This window comes from Engystomops pustulosus, chromosome 3 (assembly GCF_040894005.1).
Source record: "Engystomops pustulosus chromosome 3, aEngPut4.maternal, whole genome shotgun sequence".
NCBI classification, from domain to species: Eukaryota; Metazoa; Chordata; class Amphibia; order Anura; family Leptodactylidae; genus Engystomops; species Engystomops pustulosus.
In genome coordinates this window covers 82,825,447-82,844,285 of record NC_092413.1, presented here as the reverse complement: position 1 = coordinate 82,844,285, position 18,839 = coordinate 82,825,447, and the positions used below count along the sequence as shown (strand labels likewise).

Here is an 18,839-nt window from a genome sequence, read left to right as displayed (position 1 = left end):
TTGTCAAAATTTTCTCCTATTAAAGGAAACCTACCATTTCAAATGGTAGGTTTAAGCTGTAAACACCGAGCACCAGCTCAGGGTGAGCTGGTGCCGGTGCTTAGTTTCGTTAGTGTTAAAACCGCGGTATCGCGGTTTTAACACTTTTTAAACTTTATAGGCAGAAGCCGCAATCGTGCGCACGCAGCGCCGAAGCAGTTTATGCTATAAAGTTTAAAAAGTGTTAAAACCGCGATACCGCGGTTTTAACACTAACGAAACTAAGCACCGGCACCAGCTCACCCTGAGCTGGTGCTCGGTGTTTACAGCTTACACCTACCATTTGAAATGGTAGGTTTCCTTTAATTTTACCATCCAAATTAATTACCAACATTTCCCACACATCTTCTATGTTTTATATTATATTATATTATAACATTAGACAGGCTACAAATTGATAAGCAATTATCCGGATTTTTAAGGTAATTTCAAAATCTAATTTTTTGTTGATTGTTTTTGTTTTTAATGAGATTTGAAGTATATAATATTAAAAAAAAAATATAAGAATCATCCCATTATCAAAAGTGCACCACTTAAACTATTAAAAACAAAATGGAAGTGAAATGTATAATGGTCTAATTTTGTCCGTAATACGTTTATTTGTTATACAATTTCTCCCAAGTATGGAAACACCCCACATCTTCATACTACCTGCCTTAAGGGTGTACAAAGGGCCTAGCAGCCAGTTTTTAGTAAGCTATAAAGTATTTGGTTTTTTATGTTTCCATGTTGAGGATTATTTTCTGAGGGATGTGACAAATTTTTAAGTAATTTTTTTTATTGGGGGAGGGTAGGCTATGCTATAACTTATTATGTGGGGGGCATAGGAAAATGTGGAGTTTGCATTGTGCTTTTCACTTTTTACCAATATTTGTAAGTTTTATATGTAAAGTGGAATTTGAAGGCATTTTTATTGATTTATAATTTTTTCTGATTGCTTGTTCATTATATTACTCTGCAATAAAGTATTATAACTGTCAGCATATGCAGACACATAGGTTCTTACAGACAGAGGCTGTGGACAAATTGGACCCTTGGGTTGCCAGAGCAACGATCAGAACCCCCTGGAAACTGGAAGCTTGGGGGTGGGGGCAGTTTAAATGTCACAGTCATATAGACCGTGGCATTTAAAGGGCTAACACTGTGGTGTCAGCTGGTAGTTACAGCTGACAGCCCATGGTTACAAATGTTGATTCAGAGCTGAATCAGCATAAATTCAGCAACAGATATATCCGTCACTGAGTGACAAGTACCAGCAGCAAGTAGTTAAGGGGGTTGTCTGACATTAATAAAACCTTTCCTGTGGGTCTGTGAAAATATAAAACTTTACGCACCTCTCTCACTACCGGTATCCCGCACCGCCATCCATCAATGCGGTGCCCCTGTTTGTTTCAACGACTTTCACTGGCCAGACATGCCCACCCAACACCTGCTACAATGCTGGGAAAGAGGCAGGTGCCAGGCAGGCGCCGTTGTTGGAGTGGTGCTGCCGTGCCCCTGTATACAAACAGGGGGCACCATAGCGACAGATACCGGTAACTGTGTATTTTGTAAAAATAAAGATGTGTATTTTGTAAAAATAAAGACTGTGTATTTTGTAAAAATAAAGAAATTTTTAAAAAAAGATACCGGTAACTCTGAGGGAGGTAAGTAAACAATTATTTATTTTCACAGCCCCAGCCCACCAGGAACGTTTTTATTAAAAACTGACAACCCCTTTAAATGTATTATTGTTGGAAAAACAAATACTTTTTATTTTTAATGTAAAATTTTGCACCGTCCCAATTTGCCATAAAGAACATTTTAGCAATACTGCAGTTCAGCACATTTTTTCTTTTAATGTTTTGCTAATGTTCTAAAATGACATTTTAGGTTGTGGACCTGCACACATCTGTCATCCTTTTGGTCAGGAGTGCTGGACCTTCTTGATTTTCTTTATTTTCTCTATGTTTTCTCTACACTTTTACCTAGGAACATACTGCTGTGTGTGTTGGGATGCATGGAGGTAGGGGGGAGTTGTATTTTCCCCAATTGGGGCATTGTTGGCGCTGTATTGTTTGCCTTAAAATGTAAAAATAAATAAAGATCAATCTGATTTAAAAAAAATTATGACATTTTAGTGAAAAAAACCTTTATTTTATTGACAAGGTCTATATTGGATCTACTCCCGGGTTTGTCTGACAATAACTGATCAAAATACTGCAGTGGGAGATTCTGCGGTCACGCGTGTTGTTTACATGGCGTTTTGAAACAATACAACAAAGAGATTTGTCAAATTATACCATTGTTAACATTTGTGTTTACAAAATAATATATATGTAAAACAGGATTTTGTTCATACAACTATTTGCACATAAAAAGACCCATGTGATGTGTATTTATTTTTAGAATTAGGAAAATTATGTTTAGTTTATTTGGTTGAGATCACACATTGCAGTTTGCTGATTTTTTACAGGGTTAAATCGTCATGAAGTCTTGAAGGGGTTAAGGGGAAGAAACTTTAATGTAAACCCTAGCTAGGCATGGAGTGCTGTCTTTGATCTGTTGAGCACTTGTGTTCCAGTCACTGTAACATGATCCAAGCTGAGAGCAGGATATTTAGTTTGCTTTTCTGGAAATTCCCAAGGACATATCCAAATGCAGAGTAAGTCACTGATATGTCTGCAGCACAAGGGTAACAAAAAAATCCCTCATGTAAGGCGAGCTGATATTTTTCTATCCTGCCTCCAGCAGAACCTACCAATCCTGTTGTTACACATAGCAGCACATAATGTCCCCTTTGTTCCTCAATGCTACGTCTGCATGAACCTTACACTATATTTATACACAGGGGCACGTGGGGAAATATATACGGATATGCTACGTGTACAAATAAGACGCCAGAGCAGATTTCTATGCATTGAGTATACAGCCTGGGCTCTGGCACATATACAGTATATTGCTAATGCACATACATAGCATGGCATTGTAGTCACTGTGCTGAGGTTATGGGGTGCCTCGGTTGATACTCCACCACAAAGCAGGTGGTATAAAGTTCTAGTCTATATGAGGAGGGCTCTGCTAGTAGCGGTGACGCAGCACTGCTGACATTCTCTTTCTCCTTGGAATGTCAGGCGGGCAGCACTACAGACACGCAGCGGCTCTCAGGAGAAGCGCGCACGCGCACTGGCCTCGTCCTCCCGCCCTGGCAGCGCGCCAGCCGCACGCGCTCCTCCCCCCTCCCTCACGTAAACAGTCAGTGCGTTATCATGCTCTACATGGAAGGCCTTTCAAGGGGAAAAACTGGGAGAGCTCTGCTCCAGTGACTAGGTTAACCCTTGCAGGAGCTGAGCAATGGTGAGACAAGCCTGCACTATCCAGTTGTAATGCCTTCTTCTAAAGAGCCCTTGGTATTCAGGAGGTGTCTCAGAAGCAGCACTTGCTACATATCAGCTATATGTGATGTATACACCAGTTACATTTGGGCCAAAAGAAAAAAACTGTTTAACATAGGGCTCATTCACACTGCCGTCTGCGGGGCTGTACATACTGTGTGCCACATTTACCAAGGATTTTAGACACCTTTTAGACTCGTAGAACAAGAAGGAGAGGTGTATTTGTCCAGCTTAAAGAGAACGTGTCACCCACATTTATCCCCCCCCCCCCAAACTGCCAACGATAAAGAAGTGCAAATTTAGGCTGTGCTCACAAGTGGTCAACGCTAATGCTGGGGACGGCCCTTGGCCTAATTGCATATGTGATCGGAAACCACCACCTTATGTCTTGTATTGTTAAGGGCGCTGTCCAACGCTGTGTTTTGCAAAAGCAGACCAGACCTCGCCCACCGAGGCAGGCCGTGGCCCGATCGCATCGGCGTGTCTATGGAAACGCCTGCGATCGTGAACAAGCCGCAGGCTCGTTTCTGATCGCATGCGTTTCCATAGAAACACCGAGGTGATCGGGCCGCTACACGCCCTGGTGGGTGTGGTTTGGTCTGCGTTTGCAAACGCAGCCAATACGCAATGTGGGACAGCGGCCTCAATGATATGTTCCTTTGGACAAGTTTCAATTTGGAACACGGTGCATGCAACATTTTCTTCCAAAACATTTAGGGCGCGGTCCCACGTTGCGTTTGCAAACGCAGACCAAACCGCGCCCACCGGGCGGTCCGCGGTCCAGTCGCATCGGCGTTTCTCTATGTTTCTATTGAAAACGCCGATGCGATTGGACCGCGGAACGCCCGGTGGGCGCGGTTTGGTCTGCGTCTGCGTTTGCAAACGCAACGTGGGACCGCGCCCTTATGCATTTTGACCAAAAGATTTGCATTGTTAAGCACAAACATGCGTTTTACCTTGTGAGGCTGCATTCACACATGGTGTTGACACATGCATTTTGAAACACAACTGCTGAAGAGAGATTTGCCTAATGATATTGATGTTAACAATTGCATTTACAAAACACATTGCTAAAGTGATGTTAACATTTATCCTAATGTTGTGTTAGTGTGTATATTGTTAACAAAATGTTTACATGTATGTTAGCAGTTGCATTTTGTAAACAAAATTTTTCAGCTGTTGTATTGTGTTTCAAAACACATATGTTAGCACCATATGTGAATGCAGCCTTAAAAGGAAAAAGTAAAGAACTACAGAGTCATTCTGAATAAATGTTACTTGACCAGGAGCAGTTTGCACCACCCTAACATTTCCACAAGGTTATCTTGTAACATTTCCCTATCTCTTCCAACTGGCACTGTCTGTACAATTATTGCTGGGCAAGGTCAAATGCTGTGACGAGGCAGTGGATAGAAACTAGCAAGGACAACTGGAGCAGCTGCCCACATGAGTACCCGTAGCATTTCTATATTAATGTCCTATCATACATACAGCTGACCTGCTACCTAGATTTTTATTTCTATTTGTGAACCTGTCCTGACTGTTAAGGAAAATGAGCAACCCACTTTATGGAATGCCCCAAAAAAGCATTCTCCATAGCCACAGTTTTTCAGTGAACTATAGTGCTCATAGTTCCAGAGTCAATTTCACATTGAAGTATTTTCACTTCATATATATTTTGATAACCTATTTGTGTGTCAGATAAATCAGGATCCAATGACACCCTGTTCCCCTACATAAAACCTAATCCCGGTAGCAGAAGTTAATCACACTTCAATGGGAGGAGAGCTTGTTACCTAAGCACAACATAGGAAACTGCTTCTGCCACCAGAGGAAGGGCGTGTTCACTTGTTGCGTAAACGTATGTGTTTTCCAACTCATCACAACAGCTGAGAAGAGGAGATTTTCCTAATGAGGCCGGGGTCACAGGTTCTGCTAGTGTTATGGTCATAATGGGACGCTAGCGCACAGGGGCCGGGCCAGGCCTTGGCCCGATCGCATATGCGTTTCTAGGGAAACACATGCGATCGGTAACTATACAAGACACCGGGGCCTAGTTGCATACAGGCCTCTTTTTGTTTAAAGGCAGGAGGTGTCATCCTAACCACGCACCTTACAGTTTATACAGTCTGAAATGAATGCAGCACTAGGTACGCTACAGAAGTTGGGACGGCTCCTTTGCAGATGGAGACCTGGAAGTTATGTATGGAGCTGCAGGAGAACCAGAGGAGGGGAGTTTTAAACGTATGTTTTCATATATAGCTATTTATAGACAACCTCTTTATTTCTATAGGGCCATCATATTCTGCAGAAATTTACAGATCTTGGGGGTACAAATACAAACAGAACAAGACAATGGTGCCCAGGATGCAGTGGCGTAACTAGAAGCTGTTGGGCCCCAGTGCAAAGTCTGTGCCAGGCCCCACCGACTATAACGTATGGTTTAGGCTGGCGCCACACAGGGCGCTTTGTCTGCGCTTGCAAACGCAGACAAAGTCGCGCCCACCGGGGCGGGCCTCGGCCCGATCGCATCGGCGTTTCTATGGAAACGCCTGCGATCGGGAACGAGCCGCCGGTGTTTTGCGTTAATTTAACGCGAAACACCGGCGGCTCGTTCCCGATCGCAGGCGTTTCCATAGAAACGCCGATGCGATCGGGCCGAGGCCCGCCCCGGTGGGCGCGACTTTGTCTGCGTTTGCAAGCGCAGACAAAGCGCCCTGTGTGGCGCCGGCCTCATAGTAATAATCTTCTCATATGGGAAAGTGACACCATAAGGGCCCCCTAAGGCCGCGGTCACACGTACCGCTAGACGTCCGTTCATAACGCGACGCTAGCGCACAGGGGGAGGTCCTCGGCCCCAACGCACATGCGTTTCCTGAGAAACGCATGCGATCGGCTTAACAATCGCATGCGTTTCCCTGGAAACGCGTGTGCGTTCGGGCCGAGGACCTCCCCCTGTGCGCTAGCGTCGCGTTATGACGGACGCCTAGCGGTACGTGTGACCGCGGCCTAAACCTCTTGGGCCCAGGTGCTATTGCAACCTCTGCACCCCCTCAAGGATGAATCTCTACAAAAGGCTTCTGTGTTGGGACATCACCCCCGGAGCGGTAGTATTGGACTAGTGGCCTCTTACTATTCTATAGCATTTCCTTGTGTACAGCACATACAGTACGGCTTGCAGTGAGGGGGGAGCCAGCTGCAGCTCTCTGTGCTTTTGACCTCTCTCCTTTCCTGCTAACGCAAGCGCCTTTGGCGAAGTGATTCAGCAGCATTATACAAGAGCTCGGGAGGGGGAGGCGGGAAATAATAACACCAGGAAATTTTCCAACTCAGTACAAGCCGTGGCAGAGAACGCGTGAAATAGCTGGGGAACGCTAGAAAGAGGGAGCAAGGAACAGGAAGGTCCTGTGGGAGAGGGCGGGCCGCAGATATTTCTGGAAGGACTTGGCTTTCCTCTCTAATTATTAACCGCTTCTAGTTTCCATTCAGGCTGAGAGAGAATGGTGACCCACCCTAACCCTCCTATAGCTACACACTGCAGGGACAAGCCTTCTGCTAGCTCTCTACACACACATGTGGAACATGGCCGCCAGCAATCCAGTGTCATAAATAAATATGGAGGTAAGGTCACAGATCTGCCTCTCATTATACGAAAGAGAAATGTGCTTGCATCACCCCCCTCCCCCAGCAGCCCTTGCAGCAGGGCATATAGTAACTGAGTCAGTGGATCTCCTGCAGCAGCGGCGGCGGCTCTTGTTTGTTGTCTTGGCAGTAGTTCAAAGAATGAGGGGGAGGGAGAGCAGGCGAGGAAGCGTGGGCGTGCATGCCCACTGACAGTTACTGCGCCTGCGCACAAAGGAGGCGGTGGCGGCTGGACGGGGACTGTCGAAGAATCAAGTAAATAGAGAACTTGGAATCACAACGGTTGGCTCGGGCGTGACGTCACGGACTTTGTCAGGGAGCTTGTGATGAGAGGCGGGAAGCCGCGCCACGGAGAGAGCTGCAATGGCTGCTGCAAGGCAATGCGTCTCCATGTTGTGTGAGCACTAGCCCGGCGCAGGAAGGGGTTAAGGCCGGAGTTGTTGTGAGCTTTTGGCAGCCTAGAGAGGGGGGCTCCTCTGGTGACTGCGGCCGCAGCCAATCGCCAGTTCCCTTCCCTTCCCCCCTTTCCTCTCCCTCCTCCCCCTCCCAGGAGCTGTGCAGCTGAGGAAGGCGAGAGAAGGAGCGCTTCACAGAGAATAATTCCTCCTCCTCCTCCTTATCCCGGGATCCTGGGCGTAGTGTGCATGTTTCAAGCCGGACTTCACATTAGCCAAGGCGGAGGGCGCCGCCGCCCAGCTCCCCGAGGCTGAGTACCCCTGGACACAGTACCGGCCCGGTATCGCAGCGCGTCTCCCCTGGATCTGAGCGGCTTGATCGTTATTGCTATGTCATCCGCCACGGTGGCCGCCACCCGGAGACAGTCGTGTTACCTGTGTGACCTGCCTCGCATGCCATGGGCCATGATCTGGGACTTCACGGAGCCGGTGTGCCGGGGCTGTGTCAACTACGAAGGCGCCGACCGCATCGAGTTTGTCATCGAGACAGCCCGACATCTGAAGAGGGCGCACGGCTTCCAGGACGGCCGGTCCCCGGGGCCGCCGACCTCGTCGTCCTCCTCCAGCTCCTCGTCTGTGAAGCCGCAGTTGACGGCCAAGGAGATGGCGCAGATCGGACACGCGGTGGGGGGCCCTGAAGGCGTCTCCAGGGCCTCGCAGCAGCCCCCTCCGCCGCAGTGCCTGGACCGCTACCCGCTGGTGGCAGAGAGGCCGCCGCCCCGCCTGGGCTCGGATTATGGCGTGGGGCGGCAGGTCAACGGCATTCTGCTCCCCAACGGTTTCCCGAAACCCGACGAGCCGCCGGAACTGAACCGCCAGAGCCCCAGCCTGCGCAGGTCCAGCGCCGTGCCCTCCCTGGGCGCCCTGATGAACGGATCCCCCATGGGCGGACGGGGGCCTCCTCTGGGGATCTCCGCTTCTCTGGTAGCCGCCGCGGCCGCCACAACGTCTGCGGATCTGGGCAGCAAGCGGCCGGGCTCCGTGTCCAGCAGCGAGCACGACACCAAGGAGAAGCCCCGGGCGGACAGCTACTCCGAGCTGGGAGACAACCACAAGGAATGGATCAACAAGCCCAAGACGGTCAGGGACACTCTGATGGCCATGCAGCACAATCACTCGCCTTTTGACGCCAGGTTCAAGAAGGATCCGGGCACAGGGAAGGTGCTGGGCTTTGATGCCACTAACCCGGCCTCCAAATCGGGTAGGAACAGCCAGGGCCGTGATACACCAGTAATGGGGAGAGGGGCCCATGTGCTGCGCTGTCTGAACTGCAGCAACGTGTGATTGTGCTGAGGCAGCAGCTCCGTGTATGAGTCATGTAGAAGCCAGGGTGTACCCCCAGAGCAGGGCATTGGGGGCGCTAGTCACAACTTGCCCTGTGCTGGGGTGACAATTGGCGGTGGGCGTGGCTTGTGACTATTCCTGTCAGCTTTCACTTCTGCACATTGTAGTATACTGGGGTCTGCCCGCCTGCTATGTATTGCCTGAGTGGAGCCTAGGGGTGCTCATAAGGTGGCAATGCGAAGTAGGGGGTTCCTGTGTTTGGGTTCTCCAGCAGCACAGCGGTGGCGGTTCTTCTTTCGGACCAGTGGTTGGCCGTGGCAGCAGCTGCAGCCTTGGGAATTTCCACTGATGTGTTTTGCTCTTTAATTAGAAACAACAGCTGTAGGCGGCTGAAATGCTGATTCTGGAGTGTGATGGTGTCCTCTCTGTATTCATGTTGTATATTATTATAATATTCAGGCCATAGACTGGAGGCACAAGCTACACACTTGGTGGTGAGTAGCTGATGCATGTGATGTAACTAGTAGGAAATCCCCTGTCTGGTAGCAGCATGATGGGGAATAAATGAAAAGCCAGTGATAGCCCAACCCCTTACATGTCAGCAAGGGCCACATGTAAGGAAATAAACCCTGTATAAGCGGAATCTGCAGATATGTCATGGATATGGTTACCTTGGGGTCTATGGATGGCAGATGTTAACTGCACATTTCTTAATGATGGCGTAAGGAGTTTTTTTTTATTTTTAAGGTTTGTCCTCTAGTAAGGCTTGTAGTGGCATGAAGTTGTGCCTGCTGATATGTGCATGCTGGCATTCGCTTGATACATGTTTCATAACCTGGGGTCTCCTATTTCATGATGCAGAATCTGACTTTTTCACGTGTGTTGTATGATTGTCCTGAGTAGCTACAGGAAGAGCAGCTGTAGGTAGGCATAGCCTTTGGCACCAATGTGTAACTTTTCTCATAGGTTTCTTACCCTGAGAAAGCTAGATGCCGAAACTGGTTGTATGTCCCTGTTGGAATTTAAGTGTAGGCCTTTGTCTGCAGTTTATCATCTGTTGCACGGCTGAGACCCCCAGCCATCACATGTAATGGGGACTTCTCTTATGCAGTACTAACCCAAGACAAGAACCAATGTGTTCCATCATTAAGGATGAAATCCCATGTGAATGCTATGCGATTGTGGGAAGCTAGCGGAATTGTGGCTTCACATTTAGGGTGCAGTCACACGTCGCACTTTGGTTGCGTTTTCTTTGCGTTTTAAACACATTACAACAGCTGAGGAAAGGTTATTTCCCCAATTACAGTAATGTTAACATACAAAACGCATTGTTAAAGCATGAGGTAACAATACGCTAACGCATGTGTGACCAAAGTGCAATGTGTGAATGCACCCTTGGGCTGGGGAAGACTTTAGAAAAATCCACACAGAAGAAGTAATTTAGTGTTCAAAAGGCAAGGCAGTTTTCATTGGAATGTTGTATATTTTGGTCAACTTTCACCCAATCTGTATTTTGCATCAGTATTAAGATTAATCAGAGTTCCCAGTAAAAATGTAAAACATATATTCCCTGAAAACTATTCAGTAGAACTTTGTATATCTCTTTCTATGCTGAGAAGTCAGGTAGGTAGTTGTATCAATGTTTGGGTAACGTCTCTTCATTGCCATACATACATATGTATGCTGACTTCTCAGCATAGGAAAAAGTCAAACGTGCAAGTTGTATCTTTTCCCACAGATCTAAACATCCATGCTCTATAGTAAGTAGGCTGCACCCTGCATTCAATGTTTATGCTGAAACGCTCCCTTTATTGAGAGAAGTGGACGCTTATTCCTGCTCTAAGGAGGCTAGTGGTATGTGGTTGTCCCAAGTGGCTACAAAAGGCAGTTTCATTTACAACACTGTTTGCCAACCCTTGAAGTAGGATGAGGGTCTATGAAGTTTGCAATGCAAGTTACTTGCAGATTTTCACTAGATTTAGACCACTACTGAGGTCACTTTTTGAGGAAAGTTATTGGTTGGATTCTCGGGACACAGTCACGCGCTGCACTTGCGCCTCAGCCCGAAATGAATATATCTGCCTGAGGCACGCTCCCATTGTGCTGCGCTATTGCAATGTGTAACTGTGCCCTCAGGGAACCAAAAGTCCCATGAAGTGCAGTATTGAGCATATGCATGTATTTTATTCCCTACTATGGGGCATAGGTGTACTTTTATACAGGGTGTAAGGTAGGTCTTGAGTGGTGTGAAATAGAAACTTGTGTACTATAATAAGATTGGCTGTTCTGAATCATTTTGCTGCGTTCATATGTTGCACTTGAATTGAGTTTTGAAACGTATATTCAGACAATTTGAGGTAAATCCTGATCACAGATAAGTTTATCCCTAAACATTTGTGTTTGGAAATTAGCAACATGTGTTTTCCTTGTTCTCCAGGAAGACATATATTGTTTGTTTCTCGACCGCAAGCGTTTAGGTCTAAACTTCAGTTCAGTTGCGTTTTTTTTTTTTTAACAAGAATGCGGCCTTTAAAGCTTACCGTTACGGACTGATGAAACAGTAGCTTTTGCTCCAGTTTGTACTGTGAGAATTGCGGGCAGGTGAATTTCTATCAGTTTTGGCGCAGTATAAATAGAATCCACAAGAGAAGCCAAATTTCAGGCATATCTTAGGAGTTTTACTGAGCTTGAACATAATGCAATGAAATACCTCAGTGTGTCCGCTTGCTGGTCATGAGTATGTCCGGCATGTTGTTGTGTTTTTGGTTTTTTTTAACCTTATTTGGTGTAATGTTGATATGCCAGTCTCCATGCACGCCTGTCTGCATTACATTCTTTCACTGCTGTAGTAAGTGCAGAGTCAGGGCTTGTGTTTTCTATGAGGATTATCTGCTGAGTCAGGAAACTGGACTTTGTAGACGGGGAAGACTTGGGATAAGTATTGAAGTGAAGGAAAAATTGGGGATAAAAAATGGGGTACAAAATGAATCTGGATCATTGCATAGCCTTTACTATTTTATTGAGGTTATCTCACATAATGGGGTCAACATTTGCTTTCTAGGCAGACCCATTCACAAGTTTGAGCCTTGGTAATCTGGGGTTTGAGTTTCTAGAACATTTATTAATGGCACATTCTTGTAAAGGGCATGATAATGTAATTTTTAAGGGATACTGCAGGATCTATAAAAATCTTTTTTTTTTCTTACAATATGTTATGAAACTAAGATTAGATACATGACACCTCAAGATCAGCTGTAAGAATAAACTACTGCATTTAGACTAGCACTGTGCCTTCTTTAGGGTTCATTCACATGGCTGCCTGGGGGGACGTACATGCGGCCAAAACGTACGTCCCTTGTAGACGGTAATGCCCGCCTGGCAGCGGTACACCGAGAAAAAATAGAGCATACTGTATCTTTTCCCTAGTGTGTGGCCATGCACCACTGTTTCCTATGGAGGGAGGAGGGGTCACCTCCTCTTCTCCAGCACACGGTATGTCCGCATGTGAATGAACCCTTAGATTACGTGCACGTGGTGCATATTACCTGAGAATTTGCCATCTGGCAAATCCATAGCTTAATACAGTAGCCTTGTAGTGCCATCGGCTGTGGCAGAATCACTGTAGTGTACACGTCAGAAACCAGTTATTGTGGCTTGTTTATGATACTTGTGGATAGGTTGTGGGATCAGGTACCCCAAATCTACCAAGCAGAGCGCAGAACGTTGTATTGTGGCTTTGGTTCGTATTGCCTTTGACCCCATTCGCTTGAATTGAACTCTATTACAAATAGGCCATGTGTCATCACAGGCCTGAAGAGCAGATGAAGCATCACTTGTGGTGTCAGACCACTGCCAGGACTTATCCTGAAATTTCAGGTTCATTAGCAATTGCTATAATTTGAGCTAAGTGTGTGGGGGGTGTTGTGATCACTTATCTCATCTCCAAAGGAGCGCCCGCACCGCAAATCTGGGTACAGATGGGACCTTCTATATGTTTGCAGCATCCTGCTCACCAGGGTGCGTTGAGTCACGGTGGTAATAGACCTCTATGGGGCCGTGATATTTCCCAAATTTGTGCGGCCAGGTCACGGCTCCCATTGTGGTTAGGACGACAGCACTCCTTATATTACATGCCAAGAATGAGGGTTCAGCCTCGGGGTTCTGGATTGTTTTCATTAATGGTAAGACATAAACTGATAGGTAGATTATGGCAAAGGCTGAATGCATGTCTATGTGACCACAGAAATTGACAATAAGAGGTTCTTAGTAGGTGCCCTTGGTAGTTCTTTGAGACAGTAAAATAGCTTGGCTGGATATGTTGTACCAGTGCTAAATCTTGCTGTACACCATTTATAATTTCTCCATGAGAAATAACTGGTTAGGAGTCTGCTGTCATCCTGCTTTCTAGTGTATCATGGATTTTAGTAGAGATTTTTACTGTTTGTTCTTAAGTTGAATTTGTATGCAAGTCGAAACTGTATATTTTATAATTGTAGTTCCGGGGGAGAAAAAAAAAAAATTCCCCCCAGTGACAATTGGAGTTTCAAAATTTTTTGCTGTAATAGGACCAAGGATTATCAATTAGGCTTAATTACACCTTACAGCTGATTATTGCAGCCTGGGACTATAGTAAAGCATCCAGAGAGCTTCACCAGAGGGTTGGTCTTTACCTAGGGGTCGGGTGTCCTTAAGTAGGGTGGCGCCTGTATTATGTCCTTGGTGCAGCACTATTTTGAGACAAATGGGCTATAGTCTAATATATCATTAGTTAATTTTAATAGCAGGATTGTGTTGAATAAACCTGGTAGATTATGTGAAGCTGGATTCACACGCTGTGTAACATGGTTCATGTTTCAACTTGGTTGAACAGAAGTGACATGCTAAAACTATATTGGCCCTCAGTCGGGAAAGTAAATGGTCTTGTTTCCAGGCTTGAACACATTGGGGAGATGTATAATATGTGGGTCATTAGCTGAGTGCAGAGGAGGACTAGACAGGTCTCCGCTGCACCAGATTAATCACTGTCTATGGTGAATTGTACTTTGCACCTCCTATTCATTGGTCTAGTTTGCTATAGCAGCATATTTTATTTTCTGGCACATGGGTTATTTTCTTTTTGGTCACACACTCTATTTACTGAGGATGTGCCCCTTCTTCGGACAGCCTAAAAATTGGTCCAAAACCTTCAATGTATATGGTGCAAGTCATTCCAGCTGCAAATAACTTCAGTTTTCTAGCATAGACTTAAATAGCGTTGATACATTTCCCACAGTTTCTATCTCCAGTCTTAAGATGGGAAGTATAATTTAGCTGCTCTCAAAGTTTTAGATATTGTTTGGTAATGGAGGTAGAGATTGTTTATTTTCTTTACTGAACTTTTGGAAGCTTGACACTGAAAATTTTGAATACTGTACATGAGCTCTCACCACTGCTGAGACCCTACTGGTCGTCACTGATGACCAGCTGAAAAATACACAGGGCCAGTTTAGCCTTTGCTGCCAGCTAGCTTGCTGTGATGTAGAATAGATAATGTGTAGCATATAGTGTGAATAGGGAATTGGATTTTGCCAAATATCTATGTGGGGAGAAAAAAGAAGCTGCTGAATAAAACATTGGGGGGAATTTAACAATATGTCTCAGGTTCCACCAGTTTCTAGCTGGAAATTACTAGTTTTTTGCAGCACCAGATTTATCACAGTGATGATGTAGTATAAGACTGTTGGCTCCTACTTTAGACCTAGTTTTAGTTGGCCTAAACTGCGTGCCAAAACTTTTTGCGCATAGATGAATTTCCCTTGGTCACTCCCCCTCAGTTGGAAAAGTGCCCAAAAAAGGTCTGAATGTCCGTGCTAATAAATCCCCCCCCCCCCCCCCCCCCATCTGTTTTGAAACCTGAAGTTTATAAGCATGAGGAGGCTCAAAGTGTTTCTTTTAGCCAGTTTGCTACCAGAACTTGCTGTGTGGGTTGTTTTTTTTTTTTCTAATACAAAAATATCAGCGCCACTTATGTGAACCCAGGTGGTGATCATCTGATAGGATTTTGTGCCGTGTACATATTTTAATCTTCCTTTTGATTTATTTAGATTTGGGATGATCTACCTGGCCTAATGGATATTCCTTTGCCTTTTTACAGATCATTTGAATCTTGTGATCCAAGCAGGTCCTATTTTAAGTGTCTATAAATAGATTTCAACATCACTCCAAAAATAAAGTGTTGTTTAGGAAAAACCTTTATACTCCAATAAGTCATAAATTGGGAGTCCCAGGAAGAGGATTATTTGGTTTTATTAGAAGACTTGCCTACTTAAAAAGGAAGCTGCTAAATCTAACAGGGATGAAAACTTTTATTGTCATCCATAGTCAAATGCTTTATGGTGGTGACATTTATTCTTTAATTTTCACAGTTTAATATAGAATATACCTTATGTTGAATTTTTTTTCTGTTTGCTCTATTGGCAGTGACTATCTAATGGGATAAAGATTCTGTATAGCTTCTTTCTTCGGCAGGCAATCCTTATTTGGTAGTAGGAATTCCAATATCTTCCCACACCACTATACATCAATCTTATTGGCTCTTAATTTTGTCTATAGACCCAACTGCTTGTCAACCACTCCGAATCAAAAAGGTTTTTCCTGGAAAGACCTTTATATCTGATAATCCCAGTCCCTACTTTGTTTCCATAACTCTTCTTTACATCTAAGGAAGTTATGGAAACTAGTAGTTTAAAATTGGATTGTCTGGATTTTCCCAATGCCTTTATCGCATTTATGGCATCTGTTTTACATGGAAAATGTGTTTAGTGGGTTCACTATATGTAAGAAACATTGATCCTCTTCCATACAACACGTGCCCACAGTAGCGTAATACTAGACGATACGTTGTGTTACTACTTGTCAGTCGTGTACTTGGTAGCATTAATTCTTGAATTTGAAGTTCTCAGACAACCACATAGTGACAAACACACTGCGATAGTACTTTCACTTGTTACATGTACTAACATATTCTTTTATTTCCTTTTAGGTGCCCGTGCTGCAAGAAAAAGGAAACCCTCTCCAGAGCCAGAAGGAGAAAGCAGTTCCGTTAAGATAAACGGGGATGGACAGTCATGGCTGCCAGCAGCTGATGGTCTTAAAATTTCTCCAATGACTAGTGCTTCTTTCATATCTCCTCCTTCTACTGTCTCTCCTCATTCCAACCGCACCACACCACCAGAAGCTGCACAAAATGGCCAGTCGCCAATGGCTGCTTTAATATTGGTGGCAGACAACGCTGGTGGCAGTCACGCTTCAAAGGATGCTAACCAGGTTCATTCTACAACTAGGCGAAACAGTAACAGTCCACCATCACCTTCCTCTATGAACCAAAGAAGAATGGCTGCCAGGGATGTGCCAAGCCAACTTTCTAGTGGAGGAACCTCATCCCATGCAGGAATGGAACAGGTGCACCCGCAAAGCATTCCTGATTCTTCTATACCAAACAGTATACCATTGTGCTGCACTCTTTGTCACGAGCGTCTTGAGGACACACACTTTGTACAGTGCCCATCAGTACCTACTCATAAATTTTGTTTCCCATGTTCAAGGCAAAGTATTAAACAGCAGGGATCATCTGGAGAAGTGTATTGTCCAAGTGGGGAAAAATGTCCCCTGGTGGGATCAAATGTACCATGGGCCTTCATGCAGGGAGAAATTGCTACAATTCTTGCTGGGGATGTAAAAGTGAAGAAGGAAAGAGACTCTTGACTTTTTTTTTAACTTTTTTTTTTTTTTTTTTGCTTCGTAGCCACCATAATCTCTTACTAAACTTCTTACAGTGGGGATGAGTGTGTGTGAGATACATTGAAAATATATATAATATATATATACACACACAGGATAAATGTAGACTGCATAAACATGGCTGTATAATTTTTAATTTTTGAATACATTGTGTTTCTATTTTTGAAAACAAAGGTATGTACTGATCAGAAAGGTATTCTTTGTTATTGTTCTTTGCAAGTATTTGTTCCTATCCAGTGACAGTTACTGTTCAGTGTAGGCTGTGACTTGAGATGCTTTTTAGAGCACTTGGAAAACAGAAATGCTTTTAGCTGTATTTGTATGCACTTGTTAAAATGCCAAATACATTTTACGACATTGTTAATTGTCTCTGGTTACTCATTTTCTTTGAGATTAAGCTTTTTTAATTGTAAAAAATTGATGTAATTTGAACCACTGGGTGATGTTTATTAAAAAAAAAATCTTGTTCACCAAAGCAATATTTTAAGAGTGGCAATTATTTAGTTGATCCATAAGTATTGTATATTATCAAGAATAGTATATTGGAAGTAATCGTAAAGGCTGTAGTAAGGGTCTTATGCATTACACTCTCTGGATTGTAAAGGTTAATGCTAAAGCAGTGTATAGTGATTGTGGAAACTTTCTGGGGGTGGGACGGGGTGATGCAATTTAATCCATTATACTACACATTCATGTTACGTGGGGATTCCCTTGTTTGAATTGTGTTTGTCACAAGGTATATTACCTTATATGGTCTGACAATTGAAAATAATTTTTCTTGGCACCACCTCTATTTTATCAAATATTCTATTTTATTTTGGGCATCGTGAACAAATTGCAGATTTGGTTACGGTTTGGAAAGTCACTTAAAGCCAAAATACTAAACAAATCTGCAATTTGTGAATTTTTGCAGATTTTATATTTTTGCTCTGGTGTTCAATAGTCATAAATCAGAATTTTTTTTATATTTGGTCTATCCTACAGTTTACTACACTTCAGGCACTGCCAATACTGTACTCCTTTATTTAAAGAATTGTACAGGATTAGTAAAAATGCTTGTCCATGGACTTGGCCTGATAACCCTGGTCTAGAAACAATAATTGGACGGGAATGGTAGACCATACTCTTATTTGATAGCCTCACTTAAACGTTCACAGCTATATGATGTAAAGTCCATGGGTACTCGAGGTCCTCCCGCTCTTAAAGTGTGACATCCAAACTAATGAGTGTATGTTTGACTTTAAAAGGGGTTTAACTGAATATTACTGTACAGAATTATGGAGAAATGTGTTTCAGTGGCACTTCTAACAGTCTTGTGTTTTTGCTGTTATTGTTGGCGAATCTATTCTCTGTGGGAATTAAAGCTAATGTATGCATTTGATGCATATCTACTACAATTTTTCTATTTTGTGATATCAGTTTAAGTTTTACATGTCATCATGTGTTGCCTTTTATTGTTCAGTGACTTACATGTAACCACATGTCTCATAGTCTCCTTCTCTTTATGGCACTTGTATCCTCAGTACAGTTTCTTGCCCTGATATGCTGTAGAGGGCCTCCACCTTGGAGAGTTCTGTTTTTGCTTCTATAGTGTTTTGCAAGAAAAAAAAAAGTAAAAAATAAAAAAAATTAACAAAAGATTTATAGTGTAAAAATCCAAAGCTATCAGACATTAATTTCTGTTTCATTGCTGTGGGTTTTTTCCAATTTATTTTCAATAAATCTGTCAATCCTTCGATAGGCTTGTTATTCATCTTTTTTTTTTTTTTTTTCCCTCTTTAAAGATGGCATTATACGTGCATTTTGATATGTGAATACTTTAATATTTTTCCATGTTATTTCAAATTTTTTTTTCTCTAAGGAAACCTACCAGCAGGAATTTACTTAAGGTAGATCTGATGGTATGTTCCCCTTACATTCTAAACCCTTATCTATCTTTAGCTAATCCTAGAATCTAATCTACACTAAACTACATTTTATCTACGGTAACTAATATACTAATTTCTGGCAGAGGCTTCTGGGCGTAGAGTAGCCTCTTTGGGGAGTAAGAGAAAAAGCTACATCACGACCCAGTAGCCTCTGCTATCGCTGCCTCTTTGATTCTGCGTCCTCTGCTCCTCAAGGCGCAGATTCATACCTATGCAGAGCTCCGTCAGCGCTGAGGCTACTGTGCATGCACTCTGCGCAGATAGCGGCGCCTGAGGGAGCCAGGGACAGGAGGCTTCTCTAAGCCCCAGTAGCCTCTGCCAGAAACGATAATATTAGA

General features: G+C 44.0%; 1 protein-coding gene across 1 annotated transcript; it reads left to right on the top strand.

Annotated features, from left to right (window-relative positions):
* Positions 1-7,316: 7,316 nt before the first annotated feature.
* On the top strand, positions 7,317-18,308 carry IRF2BP2 (interferon regulatory factor 2 binding protein 2). Its single transcript, XM_072141248.1, has 2 exons — positions 7,317-8,711; positions 15,816-18,308. The coding sequence occupies exons 1-2, from the start codon at positions 7,841-7,843 to the stop codon at positions 16,535-16,537; spliced, it is 1,593 nt and encodes a 530-aa protein (XP_071997349.1). The 5' UTR covers positions 7,317-7,840; the 3' UTR covers positions 16,538-18,308.
* Positions 18,309-18,839: the final 531 nt, after the last annotated feature.